At 34.3% G+C, this 19,364-nt stretch overlaps 2 protein-coding genes across 6 annotated transcripts in view; one reads left to right on the top strand and one right to left on the bottom strand.

Annotated features, from left to right (window-relative positions):
* Positions 1–2,756: 2,756 nt before the first annotated feature.
* LOC101493631 (cytochrome c-type biogenesis ccda-like chloroplastic protein 1) lies at positions 2,757–9,529 on the top strand. Of its 4 annotated transcripts, none has more exons than XM_004516393.4 (12): positions 2,758–2,971; positions 3,431–3,547; positions 4,218–4,252; positions 6,155–6,285; positions 6,396–6,481; positions 6,559–6,590; positions 7,291–7,452; positions 7,925–7,997; positions 8,091–8,191; positions 8,875–8,967; positions 9,067–9,113; positions 9,279–9,529. In XM_004516393.4, exons 1-12 carry the CDS (start codon positions 2,875–2,877, stop codon positions 9,349–9,351), a joined length of 1,047 nt encoding a protein of 348 aa, XP_004516450.1. In that variant the 5' UTR covers positions 2,758–2,874; the 3' UTR covers positions 9,352–9,529. The 4 variants fall into 4 exon arrangements, with proteins under 4 accessions (XP_073220009.1, XP_004516450.1, XP_004516451.1 ...); XM_004516394.4 differs by having other exon boundaries at positions 2,760–2,968; XM_073363908.1 differs by lacking the exon at positions 3,431–3,547 and having other exon boundaries at positions 2,757–2,968.
* An 838-nt stretch (positions 9,530–10,367) lies between these two features.
* Positions 10,368–19,364, bottom strand: part of LOC140918915 (ADP-ribosylation factor GTPase-activating protein AGD5-like) — a 14,799-nt gene continuing 5,802 nt past the window's right edge. For both annotated transcript variants that reach the window (XM_073363905.1, XM_073363907.1), the window contains 5 exons: positions 13,338–13,563; positions 11,843–12,021; positions 11,417–11,650; positions 11,270–11,328; positions 10,368–10,767 (listed from right to left, as the gene is read on the bottom strand). In XM_073363905.1, the coding sequence (XP_073220006.1) occupies positions 10,617–10,767; positions 11,270–11,328; positions 11,417–11,650; positions 11,843–12,021; positions 13,338–13,563 (849 nt within the window). In that variant the 3' untranslated portion in view covers positions 10,368–10,616. The remainder of the gene's footprint in view (positions 10,768–11,269; positions 11,329–11,416; positions 11,651–11,842; positions 12,022–13,337; positions 13,564–19,364) is intronic.

The raw sequence follows: 19,364 nt of genomic DNA on the forward strand, positions 1-19,364 counted from the left end.
TTTTCTTCTATATGTCAAGTACATGTAATTCCGATCCAAAAGAAGGAAGTTAAAAGATGAAATATGTTCCTGACTCATTATCCACTTTAACTTGAGTGTTGACGTGTCAAGATAATGAAGTAAAATACCCACTTAGTGGGAGGCAACCCATAAGAGGTAATTTAGTAATTTATTTTCTACATTTAAATTGATGAATGAATCATTTTCCTCTATTGTTCATTTGATCTTAATGAATGTTTTTCTTTTGTGGTTTTTCATATAATGCAATTGTTTAGACAATTTTATTAAATGATGTTTGTTTTTTCAGAAATAACATATTGTCACTTTACAACATTGACTATCTTTAATTGTCTATATTTGTTGATAATATTATGCAAAAATGATTGTCAATTCATTATACTAGAAGACTCAAATTTTTCTTAACCTATTTATGTCAGGTTTGTCCCTAAAGATTTAATATATTTTCATTGTGTGATCTTCTAACATATATCATTTTTTCAGATTATATATATATATATATATTGGTAACAAACTCATGTGTCTTTTCATTAAAGAAGGAATCATATCAAGTTTCTATTTTCATTGCTAATCAATAAAACGCCTTTTAAAATTTGTTGATTTGAATATATAATAATATTATACCATGGTTCACAAATTTCATAGGACTTTGCAAATTTGTTCAGAATTTAAGTTTGACATTTTTGCCTCCAACATTCTATAAATTGCACTAATTTGCATTATTTATCACCTCGAGAACAACTTTGAAATAAAAATAAGGATAAATTAAAATTAAATAGATATTCTCTTAAAATTCTACAAATAATGAGTTTATATCAAATACATGTTGTCTAAACCAACTTTGAAATGGTAGAATTGACAAATTGGCTCTCTCTAGATTTTCATTGCAATATGTCCCAACAAAAACTGTCAAAGGACAGACAATTGAAAACTTGTGGGCAAATCACTTGTGCCCTGAAGTTGAGCCAGTTAATTTTATAGGTGTGAAAGTACTTTGATGGATCCAAACACCGCGGGGGTTGGAGTAGGGATTCTAATCATTTCTCCAAATAGGATTCCTACTAAGTGCTTGTTTGAATTGAAATATGAATGTTCAAATAATTTGTCATAATATAAAGCTTTAATAATTGGACTGGATATTCTCCTTCATATGGGGGCAATAAATGTCAAGATATTGGGAGACTCATAATTTGTACTTCAACAATTGTCTTAATTAAAATACAAACGCGTGAGTCTCATTATAGCTAGATATTGTTTTGTAGCAATTCAATTGCCAAAGAAGTTTGAATTAAAATTTGACACTAGAAGTTATCCAAAGAGAATCTAATCACGAGGCTTAGACCACTTTGTCAAAATACATGAAGTTTTATAACCAATGCACAAGAGATATATATGTTATGGTTAACGACACCACCAGAAATGACTAGAGAATGCTAATAATTAAATATTTGAAAGATCCTAACATGAGTGCACATAAGAGCTTAAAAAATCAAGCCCCTAAGTTTGTGTGGTTAGGAGAAACATTGTATCGATGGAAACATAGATGTTTAAATCATGATGAGGCATATCTGTCCTTAGTTGAAGTACATGACGAGATATGTGGGGCCCATAAGGAAGTGACAAAATGATAGAGGTCCGCTCCTGATGAAGAACCATCATTTGGTTACTCTCAAGTAACTCAGATCAAGTTACAAGATCGAAGTCAATCGCAAAGATCAGTGAAGTTTCCTTGAATCATTGTCTACATGTCCAATTTGTTGCATCTTCTCAATTCTGCTTAAGACTATCATCATTGCATGTGGTTGTCATAATTCATTATCATCATTCCTACACTTCAGCTTTTAACGCACTTGAGACTGTAGCTATCACTTTTATTCCATATACCAAAGACTCAAACGAAAAAATATATAATTTTCAAATTTTTAAAAGAACATGGGTGTTGTACTGGATTAAATTTCTCTAAAATAAATAATATTAACTATTAATAAATAAATATATTATATGTACATGACCAATTGTGAGCTTACAATATTAACTCTTATTTACTCACATTTTAAAAGTCAAATTTGTGTGTGTTGTACTAATCTGTTTCATGTATAATTTGTTTCTCCCTTATGTGTTTATTTATTTCCCTCTCAACTATATCTATATCTTTAGGCTTTTTTTTTTAATTCATATCTATTTCAGTAGTTGTCAATGTTCTTGATATTTTAAGTGGTTTTTATTTTAAATATTAGTTCATCTAATCTATTTATGTGTAGAATAGAAGCATTCGAGTTAATACTTAGTTTAGTTCAATTTAAAGAATATCTATATTATTAAATGGGATTTGAATTTAAGATGTATGAAATTTTTTTATGATATTTATATTTTCTTAAGAGTAAATATCTAGTTTGATCTCTGACTTTGTTAAATTATATCAATTTAATCTTTAATTTCATCAAAGTTTTAACTCTAAGTTTTTTTAATGTTAATTAAATTAGAGACTAACTAAGTTAAAATAGTTCATATTTAAAATTTTAAAATTCTATGATTTTTTTACTTGATATATAACTAAATTAAAATATATCAATTTAATCTCGAATATTGTTAAAATCACATAACAATGTTTAAAAATAAAAAATTGTTTAATATTAAAAAAAAATATAAACTATTTTGAAATTTGGATGAAGTTAGAGACTAGATACAGCTCAACATAATAACATACCAAATTAGATATTTACTATTTTTTAAAATGAAAAAAATGTTCAAATTAAGACAGGCAACGAAACATAGATAACTGCCACAACTTCATCGGTTCTGTACCGTGTTCCAATTTCCAACGCTAACAAAAATCACTCTCCTCTCAAACTTGACATGAGTTTTAGTATGAGCTACTGCAACAATTACGGTCTTCGCCTTCAATCTTGCAGAATTGAAAACTCTAATCTCAACCGTCATACTCACCATGGTAGTAAGCATCCGAATTTGCATCTTATTTCAATTTTCTCGTTTTGTTTCATTTTAATGTCTTTGTTCGTTTTCAAGTTTTGTTAGCTAAACAAGGTATATAGGTTGTAATATGCTATTTTTATAAAGTATCTTCAAAAGCCTATTAAAATAAGCTGAAAAGTGAACACGTTTGTTAGTTTCACTTTGATCTTTTTGGGTTATATCTAAATAGGTTACGTGAACGCGAATTCAGTTTACTGAACTGGGAAATAAAAAAACAGGGGTGAAATTAGCACCAATGAAAAGTGAAAAGTCATAGGCAATTTCATAAGTTCTACAAATACTTACAGAATGTTTATAGCGTAAGATAAACTCAAATAAATTGTAAATAAATTCTTCCAAATCCAAGTTCAAAGTTCTTACTTTGGAGATGTTTCATTTTTGTTCTTTTTTATTTTTATTTTTTACCTTCTGGTAATAGGCAGGTATATTGTTCCCACCAGTACGATTAAAAAACCAACTGAACATGAAAATTGTCTTGAGTCAAAGTGGAAGATTGATGGCAATAGTATCATGACACTCATTGGTGGCATGACAGGTAATGATCATTGTTTCTTAAACTATGTTAAGTGTGGATTTTATATTACTGTATCAGTTTAATTTATCACAGGACTAGTCTCCAGACGGGCCTGTTTTTTAGATAATTTTGTTTTAGTATAAGTTGTTTATACTTAGTAAACTAATCCAATATACATGTAAATATAAAATTGTTTAGTGGATTGTAAGTTGTAATAACCATTATTTTACTAGGGTAGAATTGGAATGATAAAAGGTAGCTTCTTCTTCCACACCCTATCTTCTCAAAAGCCTCCAAAATGCACCTGCGGATTGGCCATTCCGGAGAGCATTGGGGGTTAGAGAAGAAACTCTCATGATAAAAAGCAACTCCAAAAAAGGCTATTGCCTTTATATATTGTTATAGATGTTGTGTAATTGTGTTATTTGATCAATTTTTGTATTTTAATCTCATTTTGGGATGTTTCCTTTTCCTATTGCATCAACTTTTTATGCTGGTTCCGATTGCAATTTGGCCCTGGTGACTTATAAATGATCCTCTTGAAGACCAATTCAAATGATTAAGATATGAACTAAAATTTGGAAAAATCCATAGCATCTGTTTGGATGACATGTAAGTGATATATAACACGCCGCTTCATTTTTTATTGTGTTACTAATTGGCATTTTTTTCAAATTTCTAATGTTTTCAGTGGCACAGTTGGTTGCTCCAGTCACCGCAAAAGCTGTAAGTACAAATAACTTTGTTGGTGAGAATCTTGAGATGTTTCTATGGCTCTATGCATTAATATCTTATAGAGTTCTTGGCTCTTTTCAATGTTCCTTTTTACTTGTTTATTACGGGTGTAGTTTTTTTTATCAAAGTCACAGAAAATGCTGACATATAACGATCTAGTAAACCACAAATACTGTGCAACCAAACAAGAAATTAAGGAGATAGTGCATGAGTGACTCTTTCCGCTTCCTTTTATTTCTTTTGTGAAATGAAACCTCAGGTTGCTAGCTTTTGTAAGCCAGTGATAACTAGGAAAGCTTGTTGAATGAGGTTACTATGTGAACAACCTTTGAAAGTCTATATTGTACAAATCAGTCTTTGTGCTATAAATTGTGACAAACATGGTTATCAGTATCTTACGATACATGTAACTCATACCTTGATTCAATACAAAACTAAATCCACTCGACACAAATCTCTAAGGTGTATCAATTTTGGACACAAATCTGATCTTGAATCCTGATTCATTATGATGAATCCTAATTTACTATGACGACTCTCAATTCATTCTAATGAATGTCTACTTAAATGTAGTGTACTCAGCCACTTTTTGTTGTCAACTTTGTATACCTAGCCACTTTTTTTATGTCATTTGATTTAATTCTTTGAATCTTGAATTTCTTATTTTAAGCCAAAAAGAGAAAGAGTGCAAGAGCATCATATGGTTAATTTGGCATCCCAAATATCACCTATCATTTGCAGCACCCTAAAAGGTATATTAAAATGAAAAGAGGGAAAATAAAGCTTGGGGAGACTAGACCAATACCCAAGGTAATAATAGTGTGCGAGAATAGCAACTGTCTCGTAAAAAACCTTACCAAGAAAACCCAAAGGAATAAAACTTTGGTGAAGGAAAAAAGAGTGCAGTGCGAGGAAGCAAAAGCTAGATCTATTAGGAAGTGAGCAAAATGAAAAACAAACAAACCTAGAAAAAAAGGGTACATTAGAAAAATCTGAAATTTGGAAATTGATTTCTACTTCTAAAACACTCCTCTTGAATGAAAGAAGGGACTTAACTCTACCAAATGAAAGCTTGGGTAGAAGTCTGCTACTCTGTCAGTACAAACATTTCCTTCTCTATTAATATGAGAGCAATAGAAGCTCATACGAGAAGTCAAGTTAAAACAATTGCACCATCTATTTTTAAGCTTCCAGGGGACAATATTTATATTCTTGAAATCTGCCACACTCCAACCACATATTGTTCCGACCTTTATCAGAAGCAATCTCAATTGTATAAATGGCTGCCATAAGCTCAACACAAAAGCGTTGTGATTACCCAATTGAGCCGCAAAGCAGCCTAAAATAGAAGCATTATGGTCCAGAAAACTACCACCACAAGTATCAGGATCCAGCCAACCTCTAGCAGCACCATCAGTGTTACATTTGATAACATTATAAGCAGGAGATTGCCAAATAACCTGTCTAATTTTAGGGGCAGAAGGAAGGTCGCCTTTGATGGAGAGGCTTGAAGCACGTGAGAATCGGTGTCTGAAAAGGACATTTTCCTAGAGCTAAAGTTGCCAGAGAACGAAAGATTTGAACTAATCAAGGAAGTAGCCTGCTGAAAAGAAAAGATTGTTATTGAACTTGACTTGGTTTCTGCTAAACCATATAACCCATAAAACATTAATGATAGCAGCAGTAATGGTATTGCACACCAACTACGATTACAACTAATATATCAACTTATTTTTTTACTATAGCACTTGTTTTTACTTATAAATGTCTGATATTTATTGGCACTGTATGTTATGATTCATAATAAGATTCAATTAATGGTGACAAACACTATGTATCCAAGTGATAGTCATTGTATAGATCTCAGGAAAAAGAATTGTGTTTATGAATCAGGAAATGGTAGGTTCTGTTTTTGCTTTGGCTGATGGAAGTGTCGGCGACTGGTTTGGAGGCATTTTATTTTCAGCGGGACAACAGGCCAATGAAGCAGTTCTGGACCAACTATCTTCCCTCAGTTTCACTAGGTGCACTATAAATTCCTCTGAACATTCTTTAAAATTTCTATCCTTTACCCTAATAATTGGAAACCTGTGTTTATGGTTTTTTTTTATCTGCTTTTTATTCAACTTTACAGTTTGGCTGTAATTTATGGGGCAGGACTTGTAACCAGCCTTTCTCCCTGTACACTTAGTGTGTTACCACTGACTCTCGGTTACATTGGTAAGCATGCTGCTTTATTGCACTTTTAGTATCAAAAGCTTTTTAAAATGCCTAAATCTGATGGAATATTATGACAGGAGCATTTGGCTCTGGTAAAAGCAGAGCAGAGGTAATTTCTTGCCATCCGTGTTACTTTAAATGTGACATTATTCCTCTTATCTCTTTTTATGACCCTATTTGAAGATTGATTTTCTCTGATTACTTTTTCTGAATACTAATGTAGTAAGGGATATGTCATTAGGCAATATTACTTAGGAGAGTGTAGGTTTCTAGTCCTCTAGGTTTTTGCTAAGGTAAAAGGTTCTTGTATTTGGCAGCATTTTTACAACCAGTGTATTGCTCTTCAGGACAGGCTTTCTTTAGAACAGAGTTTGTATATTAAATGCTTGGATGTTTGGTCTCTTGAGGCCTTCTATTTCCTATCTGCACGGTATAAATTTTGTCTATTAAACTATCAATGAGGTGTTAGTTCAGTGGTGTAAGAGTTTGGCCTTATAACTTTATGAGACGGAGTTTAAATTTCCTTCAGGATGGTTGTAAAATGAATTAGTGCTACTATACTTAATAATGATTTCCTTCTTCCCCAATTTTAAAAAATAAAATAAAAATTGTTCATTAAGCTGCATAATTGAGGATGTCGCCAAGACCTATAACATTTCATGTATGAATTTTCTCATAGGCATCATTTCCTCCACTTGTTGTAGTAATTCCTTTGTTTTGGATAAATTATGTTTATTAGTGTCTCATGCCACACATAGACACATACAGAGACTGAATCCTCACTAAGAATAGGGTCTTCTTCCTATCAGGTCATTGGAGATTCCGTAGCATTTTCCTTGGGTCTTGCAACCACATTAGCACTGCTGGGTGTAGGAGCATCATTTGCAGGAAAGGCTTATGGACAGATTGGCCAAGGATTACCTTTGGCTGCTTCTGGTTTGGCTGTAATTATGGGTCTCAACCTTCTCGAGGTACTCAAACTATTTCTCTTCCACACCCCTCTATATTCTAAAAGGCGACAAACTTCCAAGTCTGTGCTGTCAATTTTCTTATTTTGTTTAATTTGTTTGTGGTTACAACTACATTCATAATATAACTCAGTTGCCAGTGTTGTTCACTTAATTTATTCGAAACCATTTTGTGTAAAGAATTACAATTTTTTAGGCCTGTAAAAGCAGTCTTATAATTTACCGACGACATAGTTACTTTTACATTAGTTACTTTAAGCTCTTGGTAGTTTCCTATAGTGTATTTTCCGCAGAGATAGTCTGATGAGTGCTGTGTATGTCTTACAAGCAGACGTTCTAGTAATTACGAAGCTTTTCAGATTAAGAAATTGACAAACTTAAAAAAGTTTTCAAAAGTTAATCAACTATAAAAATTTCCTTGACTGGACTTTTTGCTGTATTTTTGTCTCTTGTTCACCTTGAGAAATTTTTGCAGATCATTGAATTACAGCTCCCCTCATTTTTTGACAGTTTTGATCCACGTTCAGTGGCCGCCAATTTTCCATCAAGTAAGTCAATGCTCTTATGTCAGAATGAATTATAGTTCTTTCATTATGTATTTGAATGCAGATCATTTTACATGAAGGAATTCTTACTCTTAGGTGTTCAAGCATACTTAGCTGGGCTTACATTTGCATTAGCTGCCTCACCCTGCAGTACACCTGTTCTGGCTACCCTTCTTGGATATGTCGCTGCATCCAAGGTACTTCCTTTTAGTAACCAATATTGCTTCTTGCTGGCAACATTTATTTGCTGTGTTAGAAAATAAAAACCAAGTGTAAACCAGTGTTATGTTCTCGTTAGTTTCAGTTTATCAGATTAAAAACTGAGCAGGCTAATTTGTACTATTTAAAATCTAATAGGTCAAGTAACTTAGGGTCTGTTTACTTTCTAACAACATTTTCATTTTTTACCTTGTTTACGGCTGGAAGGACTTTTAGTTGTGCATTTTCCTTTTCAATTGTGATAGACTGAGGATAAAAGCTAACTAGAGAGAATGCATTCTCAAAAACACTAAAAACAATGTTTTTAGATTTTTCAGAATTTTCAAAAATATTCAATCTAACTTTGAAATGTATTTTTTAAAACTTCCATAATACCTTCTCCAATGTTTATTTTATCAATGAAAATAAATAAATAAAAAATAAAAAAAAAGAAGTAAACATGACAATATGTTTGTAGTATTTTAAAAATTTAGGATATCTTTGCACCCAAGTCCACAATGAAAAATGGCTTTCAGGTGCATAAAATATTTGATCAAGCAGTTTTTCTGCATTTCAAGTAATATATGTACATCATTGCGCAATATTTAATTGTGTATTTGCTTTTTAACTTGCATATTAAATCAATGTTATACAAATTATGGAAATGGTGATTTCTTGACAGAATCCAGTGATTGGAGGTAGCTTGCTTTTGACTTACACAACGGGATACATTTCTCCCTTACTTTTGGCTGCTTCTTTCGCTGGGGCGTTACAGGTTCATACATGATTTTTTCTGTTTTATAGAATAATAATAACCTTAAGATATAGATCTCTCATTGAAAACAGTGTTTCTGATTCAAATCAATATTGACAGAGCTTGCTTTCATTTCGCAAGTACTCGTCGTGGATCAATCCTATAAGGTAATTTTTTAATTTGAACTTTCAATATGCATTTTAAGGTTGCACTTGTGTTTTCCATACACAGCATCACACTCTGATAGTTTCACAGTATCTATTTCCTAATTGGATAACTTATTCATTTCTTTACATGTTTCTGATGTATGCCACGATTCGATCATCGAACAGCGGAGCAATGCTGCTAGGAGGTGGTGTATATACTTTCCTAGATAGGCTCTTCCCAGCCACAATGGCAATGTAGAAAACCTCATGGCTCTTTTAACATATAGTGTGATCTTTCACTTGAAATAGTTAAATGTGAATATTATATGTTTTCCTCAAAAAAAATTGTATATTATTATATCATACATCTGTTTATTACTCTTAAAAGATAAATTAAAATGAGAGGGAATCTTTCCTCTTGACTCTCATAGTTTCAATACTCTGATGCTTTTGGATGATGTAAATTTCATGAAGAGGTGTGACTTTTGAAGTGCGCCAGAGACCCACTCTGTGCAAACCATTTACCAACTCAACAAAGCAAAATTAAGGCAACCTCTGAAAATTTGCTGCTGACACATTTGTTGTTGTTGCTAAAAAATTAAAAGTAGTACCATATGCAGTTCAAATAAAAACTTGTTGGATTCATTTAAATTTCTTGCATCATTATTTAATATATATGATTTTTTAGTAAAATATTGGATGAATATGTTTTTGTTTCATGTAAACTAGCAAATTTTGACTTTGTTCCCTTTAAAAAACTTCTTATACTTTCATATCTTCAACACTTTATAGGTTTTTGTTCCTAAAATATAAGTAAATTTTGATTTTAGTATTTGAGTTATCCCTCCAAATGGTGAACTACTAGTTGTTTATCCTTAGCATTCATTTAAGAAAGATGAAAATAATTCATTTGAGATTTAAAGAAAAGTTTTTAGGTAGTCACTTACTTAATATGGCACCATATACATTATTGAGTAAGACCTAGTATAACCACATGATTTCTTATTAGATGCATAAGCAGTAAATATTACAAAACCTCTAGTATAAGCACATGATTTCTTATTAGATTTATTAGCTACTAATTTATCCTAATAAATCTACTTGAGAGTCAAAACCTCTAATTAAAGAGTATTATGGATATTTCACATATTCTCATTGTGTGTGCACAGCACCGAGAATAATTAACAATTACGAAACTTCAATATTTGAAATATAATTGGACATGTTTTTGTACAACGTGGTGAAAAAAGACCAAACACCCGGAAGATACAGACGGAAGGAAATACAGGGCCATATAATAATAACACTGAATTTTATTGTGAATACACCTATTGATACAAATTATGCAATCACCAGAACAAGAGAGAAAATTTCATATCAAAAATAGAGAAAAAAATTGAACTAGCTCAATATCTCTACAAATGGTTTACAACCCAATGACGAGTCAAGGGAAAGGTGAAGAAGCAACTCCACTTTTCTGTAACTTCAACTAATTTTCCGTGGTATATATGACATTGCGGCCAATCAGGGTTTCGCAAACATTCCTTGTGTTAATGAGGAAAAATCATAATCATTCGCCGTTTGTGTAGTGGTTGATGATACCGGAGTTGCTGACTGAGGTTTACTCGATGTTGTCGTGCCATTAACTGGAGCAACTTGCGCCATCGTAAAATAACTGCAACAATTGGCAACTTAGTTAACCAAAAATACGACTAAATGAAAGGACGAGATACTATTTGTTACAAGGATTAACACACTATGAAACATGGTCTTCAGTCAATAATGTCACCTTCCCAATCTATAATCCTGGCAAATTGTATCTTTAGCATGGGTTCTCAAATTTAAAGTGGCATATTGGGCAGCAAAATCTACAGCTAATTAATATTAATGTTATTCCAATGCTAGTGGGATCAACCCTCACAGTGAAAGAAAAATAAATAAGAGTATCAACTTTTGAAAGTCATAGACTCAATGGAAAAAAGAAGCCCATAGATAGCCTTTTCATACCAGTCTATGCTCTATATATTGATTTGTCGAACATATTTCCTTCTGATTGGCACCAAACATAAGATTGCTCAAAATTCTATGCAGCAAGATCAGGCCACACTCAGATCAATCCTTATTAGCTATCTATACTGAAATTTAACAGGCTTTAAATACACAGACTTGTGGCGTACCTAGACGGTGGATACTGAACTGAGCTCCCTGCTGGATGCGCCGAAGTCATGTTCATTGTCTGACCCGGAAGGAAGAAGAGAAATAAATTGCAGAACATATAAGAACAATCATTAATCAATTAACTTAAAGCTTACGTAGATTATTACCTGCATAAGTTTCTGCAAATCAGCCTGACCACCTATGGGCATTACTCCAGGAATTGGATAGCTTCCAGCTGGCCAACTTTGAACAGGAACATTGGAACCAGGTTGCTGTACATTGGCAGGATATTTGGAATCCCCATTGGCAGATTTAACAGCAGCAGCCATTAGAAGAGACTGTTGCTGGGCCAGCATAGCCAATTGCTGTTGATGCATAGCAAATGGCGACACTATATTGGTCTGCATATATCCCATTTATTGGGTCAGGTAAAATGATATGGACATACCAAAACAAAACAACTCTTCTACAGATAGAGATCAACAGCTAAATTCACCCGTAATGTCTCATAGGAAGTAACAGAACTCAATAAATAACACTAACCATATCAAGTCATAGAATGTGGTCACAATCTTAAAAAGCATTGCACTAACCTTTTCAAAGAGGCTCATAATATCATTTTTTACATCCTTTTGTGGTTTTTCAAGAGCAGAACTTGGCGTCACTGAAGATGAGTCTTTAAATAGATCCTCAATTCCAGAGGTGAGCTGGGGTGTACTCTCAACTGATTTCCCAGTGTCAGTTTTCTCAGCCGTCGATGTCTCTCCAGCACCTGCAACAGACAACAATTATAGCAATACAAAAGGATCATTAGAAGCATCTCCAAATCCTCAAAAACAATGTCTGAAAACACTTTCGTGCTGTGGCTCCCATATCTAAGATCTATTATAATATAAAGAGTCGCGGATGAATTGATTGTCACCTAATCACCTACTTTCCCACGACATTCAAACAATTCATCTATATTTTCTCTATACCTCACCGATTATTCCCTAAACCCCTTGCATCTCTACCTACACTTTTGTCTACTCTTTTTTCCATCATGAAACAAGCATTAAAACATATGATAATTCCCATTAAACATTAAAACTTTTATAAATCTGTTTTATCAGAACACATTTACACCATCATATCAATGGATCTTCCATTACATATAGATCATAATTTAAGGCTTTACATAACATAGAAATTCTATTCAATCGTAATTTGTTTACTATATCAACACAATTTTTAAAACCATTTTTAGGCCTTCTCCATTTTAAAATTTTATTCAATCTACAAATTGATATAAAAAAGTTGTAATTGTTTTTATCCATTTTTTTAGTATTCTCATACGAAACATTCACATACATGTCATTGTTTATAGTTTTCCTAGTTTACATGCATGTATATGAGAACCTACAGTACGCCAATCAAAAAACAAATGAGAACATGATGTGTAACTAACAAGATAGTTGCAAGATTATAAAGCCAAGGTATGTCATTTAATTCATAGACATATAACATATATATGAGTCTATTAATGACAGGACAATATTCTCTAAACCAAAATGAATCAAAAGTAACTATGAAAATGGATACATTTAGCAAATAGCACCAAATCCTTGGAGACCTGTGTTTGTTGTGATGATATTTTTAAATTATAAAATATCATATTATCTAGGAAAGAGATTAGGCATATATTCTCTCAAAAAAAATATATCTACAAAAAACATAAGTTCCTTGAGATTGGGTTCAGTTTAAAATGTAAATAATATATGCGCAATATTATACTCTTGAGTCAAAGACATAACTATTTTAATAACAGATTAATTGTTTATCATAATCTTCATACATCTAGTGCATGTTTGGTTTCACGGTGGGACTAGCAAATCACGGCGAGCCACCATGATTTTCCAAAAGCTACAAAGTGTAGCTCCAGCAAAATCATGGTGGTTCACCGTGATTTGGTCAATCCCACCACGAAACTAAACATGCACTTATTTTGATTCGTTATAATATTAGATCTCACCATTGCAAATAAATTATATCCACACATCATGCGGGTCATCATCTAGTTGTATTTAATAAAGTAAACTGAGAACGTACTCTGAAAACCTGCCCAGTTGTTATCATCGTCAGCACTAGCATCAGCTGCGTTTGAGCCCTTTTCGTTTGGAGCATCCATAGACAACATGTCAAAAAGATCCGTAGCAAAGTCAACTTTTGGAGGGGAATTATGAACTGTGCTAGTCGTCTGTGATGTTTCAGCTTGCACTTGTGGCACCAGAGGTTCCACTCTCTCAATATGCTGATGTTTAGTCACTGGAGTTACCTGTTTGGAAATTGATTATTTATTAGGGAAATGCTAACAAGTGCCCCACCATGTTAAGTATCTAAAGATAGAAATATTACATTAAAAAGTGCATTAGAATTTGCGTATTCAACTTTTAAAAGGTCAAAATTTGTTTTTTTTCAATGCAAAATTTCAACTTTTGTATTCTTAACAAGTGACCCTTATTATACCTCTAGAAAGTAAAACTATGATAATTTCAACTTTAAAAAGCAAGCAAAAGTATTTCCTTTAGAAAAGAAAAAAGATAAGATGAGATAAAATATCTACATTAATTGCTTCGTATCATAATTTCTCATGTAAGCTATTGGAAATGTATGTTAAGCTAAACTATATTTTAAAAAGATAAAATATGCCAAAATTCATATTTCTCTCGCTGATGATGATTTCCAAACATCCATCACCATCAACATGTACCTCAACCAATTGAGATCATAGGAAATAATAGGGAAACTGTATTTCTAATTGATTCATTCTATTTCTGTACAATGAGTATTCAAAGTGTTAGAATTCGGTGAATGATTTTATTATTCTTAGATTGTACAGCTTCCTAGGTAAATTGTGAATATTCCTAGTCAATACAACTTCTTAGACATTCAATGTAATTATTGTAGCATAATTATAAATAAAAGGTGTGTGATCTTGTTTTATACACACAAGAAACACAGAAATCACATTTTACATGATATCAGTAGTGGTTCATCCTAGGGCTGCTTTGGAGCCATAACCAGCATTATTTTTTCTCCAGAGTTTTGTTCTTTCTTTTTTACACTATTACAGCTGTGCCACAACCAGCTGATGTTTTTCCAATGCGACGCACTATCTAAAACCATCACAGACCACCGCACAATCCTCCGACAAGCACGTCGGTCTTTTCCCCTCTGCCAAACTCTTATGCACGCGCACCAACTCTTCCTCTACACGTGAGTCCCACACGCATCCACCAACACCCCGCGTGACACATTCTCTGGCCACCAGTTTTCAACATCGGCCGTCGCTCAAGGTTTTACGTCATATTCCGAGGTGATTTTCAACTTTTGGTGATTACTGATTTTCCAACAAATTTTTCTCTTTCACCTCACATAGTTCGTCATGTCTGGCGCTGAGTCTGCTGCTTCCTCCTCTTTCGCTTTCAATTTCACTACACTTTCCTCAATTCCCTTGCGAAAAATTGCCAGGTGCTGACAATTACACAGGTTGGACGGCTGCAGTTGAACATTGGTTTCAAGGACAAGGTCGTGAGCACCATTTGTTCAAACAGTTTAAGGATATCGGTGCCAAGGCTCAAACAGATTGGTGTTTCTCTATGCAGTGTTCGTTGGTTCTCAATTGATGTTAAATTTCAATCTCAGTTTCGCTTATTTAAGACGTGTTATGTTGTCTGGACAAAGGAGAAGAAGACATATTCCAATGACGTCAATCGTTTATACACCGTTGTCTCTAATCTTATTTCCATGAAGAAACAAGAAAACGACATGCAAAACTATATAGGTAAACTTAATAGTCTGATTGCTAACTTTGATCCACTTATGCCATACATGGACAATTACTTATGGTTCAGGCCCTTGTCGGTCTTACACTAGACCTTGACTCAGTTCGCAATCAAATTCTCTCTAGTGCTACTGTTCCCTCTTATGAAATTGTTTGCGAACAATTGTTGCGTCTTTCGACCCCTTAAGCTTCTGCTCCAGCCCCATGCATCTTTCAACTTGCCAGTTGACTCTACCACATTCGTCTCTAGTTCTTATCAACAAGATGATAGAGGGGGACGTGGAAATAATCAGGCTTGACCTCAAAACAACTATTGCAACCATTTTGGCCATGTTGAAGTGCAATGCCGCACAAAGCTAATCAATTGCCACCACCCAAAGTGAAGAATGTTACTCAAATTGAGGCCTCTGACACAAGTGATCTAATCTCCCTTTCTACCAAGAGTATAAAGTATAATTAGTACATCAAGCTAAAGGCACAAATGCAAACTACCACACATGTTGCTTCTATTGCTCAGACTGTTTCATTCCCGACAGAGTCAATAAAAGAGATGCATCTTCTTTTGCTTTAGTTCATTTTGATATTTGGGGTCTTAATTGTGTTGTTTCATGTTTGGGTTATCAATATTGTTACTTTTATTGATGACTTTTCCCGATGCACTTGGATATTTTTAATGAAAAACCGCTCAGATGTTTTCTCAATCTTTCAAACTTTTTGCTCGAAAATAAACACACAATTTGGTACCCAAATTAAAATATTGCAAAGTGATAACGCTTGTGCGGAAATAGCGGGTCGCGATTCCCGGCTGCAACTGCCGCTGCCGACGAATGCGTTTTACTGGTCGATAGCATCGCATTCAATCTCTCCAATGTACCATGATTTTGAGAACGGGTGGGATCGCATTGAGATTGACAACAGACAGTGAATATCTGCCTAGGTGTGCTCATACTCCTCAACAAAATGGTAATGCTGATAGAAAGAGATTCACAAGGTATCCTTCATCAGACCTCATGTGCTCATACTCCTCAACAAAATGGTAATGATAGAAAGAGCCACACACTTAGTTGAAAAGGCTCGTACCATGCTCCTTCACAATAATGTACCTCCACGTTTTTGGGGAGATGCAATTCTCACAAATGGCTACTTAATCTATCGCATGCCCTCCTCTATACTTGAAAACAAGGGAAACTAAAGGATAAAGATAAAATCATTTTGCATTAAGGATAAGATTTGACTTATGTGTCGTATTAGATTCCAAGGATTTCATCTCATTATTCATAGCTTGTCACCAACCTAGGTTAGACTGAGCTTCATGTGGAAACTATAGAATAGTGACAAAAGAAAGAGCAGAGACAAAGGTATGGTGTGAGGGAGATAAATGTTGATAGCTTAGGATGTGGATTGTGAGTAGTATGGTGTGAGGGAGATAAATGTCGATAACAAAGGTGTGGTGTGAGTGTTATGGGAAGGTTATGTAATGAGTCCGGAGGATCAGGATCTGAAGAAGAGTTGCTTAATTTTTTATAGGAGGTGGGTCAACAAGAGTTTAACAGCAAGACATGGACAATGATGATAAGTTTGTAAGGAGCATGGACAAGGTGACTAATGGAGAAGATGCAACTGACTGGTCGGATATAGAGTGGATGACATGACAAGAGTGAGACAAAGAGTGGCAATACCTAAAAGGCTAACTTTGACTCCACAAGCAATGTGAAGAAAGGTGGATCCTCAAAGGGCGGACAAAGTACCATAGAATGAGGAAAACATGAAAGGAATATCGGTGTTTATACACATGGTACTTGCTATTTCAACAATACAACGAATGCTTATGCTCGACAATACCATTTTGTTAAGGAATATGAGGACAAAAAGACTGATGCATTACTTAATTTACAGCCATATAAGAACTAAAAGAGGTTGAGAAAAACTCTTTCACATTATCACTTCACAAGATATGAATAGAACAACCAAACTGATTCTGAATTTCCTCAAAATTTTGAAATACGCCAAATAATTAAATGTCCTTATGTAAGTAAATTCACACATCTAGAGAATTCATCATCTATAAAGATAACAAAACACCTACATCCTAAAACTAAAGTGAATCGACTTGGCCTTCATAGATCAACTTTTAGACTTTGTCAAAGAATATTAGAATATTCTTAGCCTTTGTTATTGATATCTATCAATTATTTTTTATTATATCACTCCTTGATTTGAGGAGTTGACATCATGCATTCCTCCTTGCACATGATTTGAATCATCAGGGTCCATAATCTAGGGACCAATAAATGAGGATTGGAAGAGAGAGAGACTATAGAATTATTGGCATAAGCAACAAGGACTGAGGATGAGGCTTCTTATGACTTATACTGCATGAACTCCTTAAACATCTCATCAGACAACACATTGTTTTGGTATTCCTGGCGTTAAACTCTTTTCCGTCATTGCAACTCTTAAAGTAAGTGCACTAAGGGTGACCTCTGCCACCCCCCACAACCTCATCCTCCACAACCAGCAAAATTAGAAACAAAAGCAAAACATTCTAGGCCAATTTGAGATCCATCCACCCATGTTCCTTCTGCACTAGGGAGGTATATGAGGCAATTGTTAAGACTCAAAGAGTGGGGATATCAGACACGATAAGAATATGACTATGAACCGACTTATAATCAGTATTGTTAAATGGCAGCCATGGCCTGGTGGATTTTTGGAAAACCGCCATAGGCAAAATTTGTGAAGGAATGCCTGCCATGGCAGAGCCATAGGCTGCAATGGCATGTTTAAATGGAGGATATTTTGCCTTCCGCCGTCGACAAAACTGCTTATAATTCTTGTCAAGAATTAGAATAAAATTATATTTATTGAAACTTGAAAAATATTGGTAATACATCAGATATATTTATACTAGATTACTAAACAACCAAACCCTATAATTACTCATATATAACTAAATCCCTACTAGTACTCCTATATAACTGAATCCCTACTATTACTCCTATTCAACTAAATCCCTACTATTACTCTTATTCAACTAAATCCCTACTATTACTCCTATTCAACTAAATCCCTATACTTGAGGGATATTAAAAAGAAACATATTTTGACACTCCCCCTCAAGCTGGTGAATAGGTGTTCTCCATTCCCAGCTTGAATACAATTCTTTCAAAGTTGCTACTGTTTATCCCTTTAGTTAGAAGATCTGCAAGATTGTCATGGGAGGAATTATATGGAGTGCAAATTAGGCCAAAAAGAAATCTCAAGTTGCTGCAATGAAGGCAGCAAAAAGGGCCACAATGAAGGTGGCTAAGAAATAGAAACCGCAATGAAGGCGGAACCGCAATGAAGGCGGCAAAAGGACCACAATGAAGGTGGCTAAGATTTCACAAAATAGAAACCGCAATGAAGGCGGCAAAAGGACCACAATTAAGGTGGCTAAGATTTCATGAAATAGAAACCGCAATGAAGGCGGCAAAAGGACCACAATTAAGGTGGCTAAGATTTTAGGAAAATAGAAACCGCAATAAAGGCGGTAGTTTTATGCGGAAGCAAGGGCCACAATGAAAGTGCCATTCAGAAACTCAATGGATCATAGTTTGGAACTCATCTCATAGCCGTTGACTGGGTACTGAGGATGATGTCGAGCATGTTGACAAACAATTTGATCATGGAGATGATAGTGATACCGATGGTGTGTAGTGGAAGATGTTCCTTCTGAAGATGATTTTGACAAGGAAGCAGATATTGCAAGAAAGGTTCAGGATGCAAATAGTAAAGCATCTAAGGAGTCTGACAAGGTTTCAGGTGTTTCTAAGCCTGAAACTTTTGGTCCTAAACATCGGTCGATAGTGGAGTTTGCTCTTGATAATGTTCAAGCATTGAAACTTCGGAACGCAAGGCTACAATCTCAGCAGTAGACTCCTTATGATGACAACAAAGAACATGACAAATCGGCAAAGGATTTGATGATGAATTCTTATAGTGCTCAAGATGAAAGTAGTAATAGTCAATCTTCACAATCTGAAGACGATAACCAAACTAAATCTGAAATAGCGAATGAACAAGGTACTAGCGATTCTGGCCCATCTGTTCCCCCACCTAATGACCCAGTGATTCTACTCATGTCACTCAAACACTCCCTCCTCCTATTGACAAACCGTCAAGGCAGCAATGGTACAACACTCCCCTCAAGCTAAAGCTTAACTTTAGCTTGCTACAAGAAAACAATGTTTTGCTCCACAAAATAATAAAAAAGATGGAAAGGCAACTCAGGGATGCATTTAAATCGGGGA

This window comes from Cicer arietinum, chromosome 7 (assembly GCF_000331145.2).
Source record: "Cicer arietinum cultivar CDC Frontier isolate Library 1 chromosome 7, Cicar.CDCFrontier_v2.0, whole genome shotgun sequence".
Taxonomy (NCBI): domain Eukaryota; kingdom Viridiplantae; phylum Streptophyta; class Magnoliopsida; order Fabales; family Fabaceae; genus Cicer; species Cicer arietinum.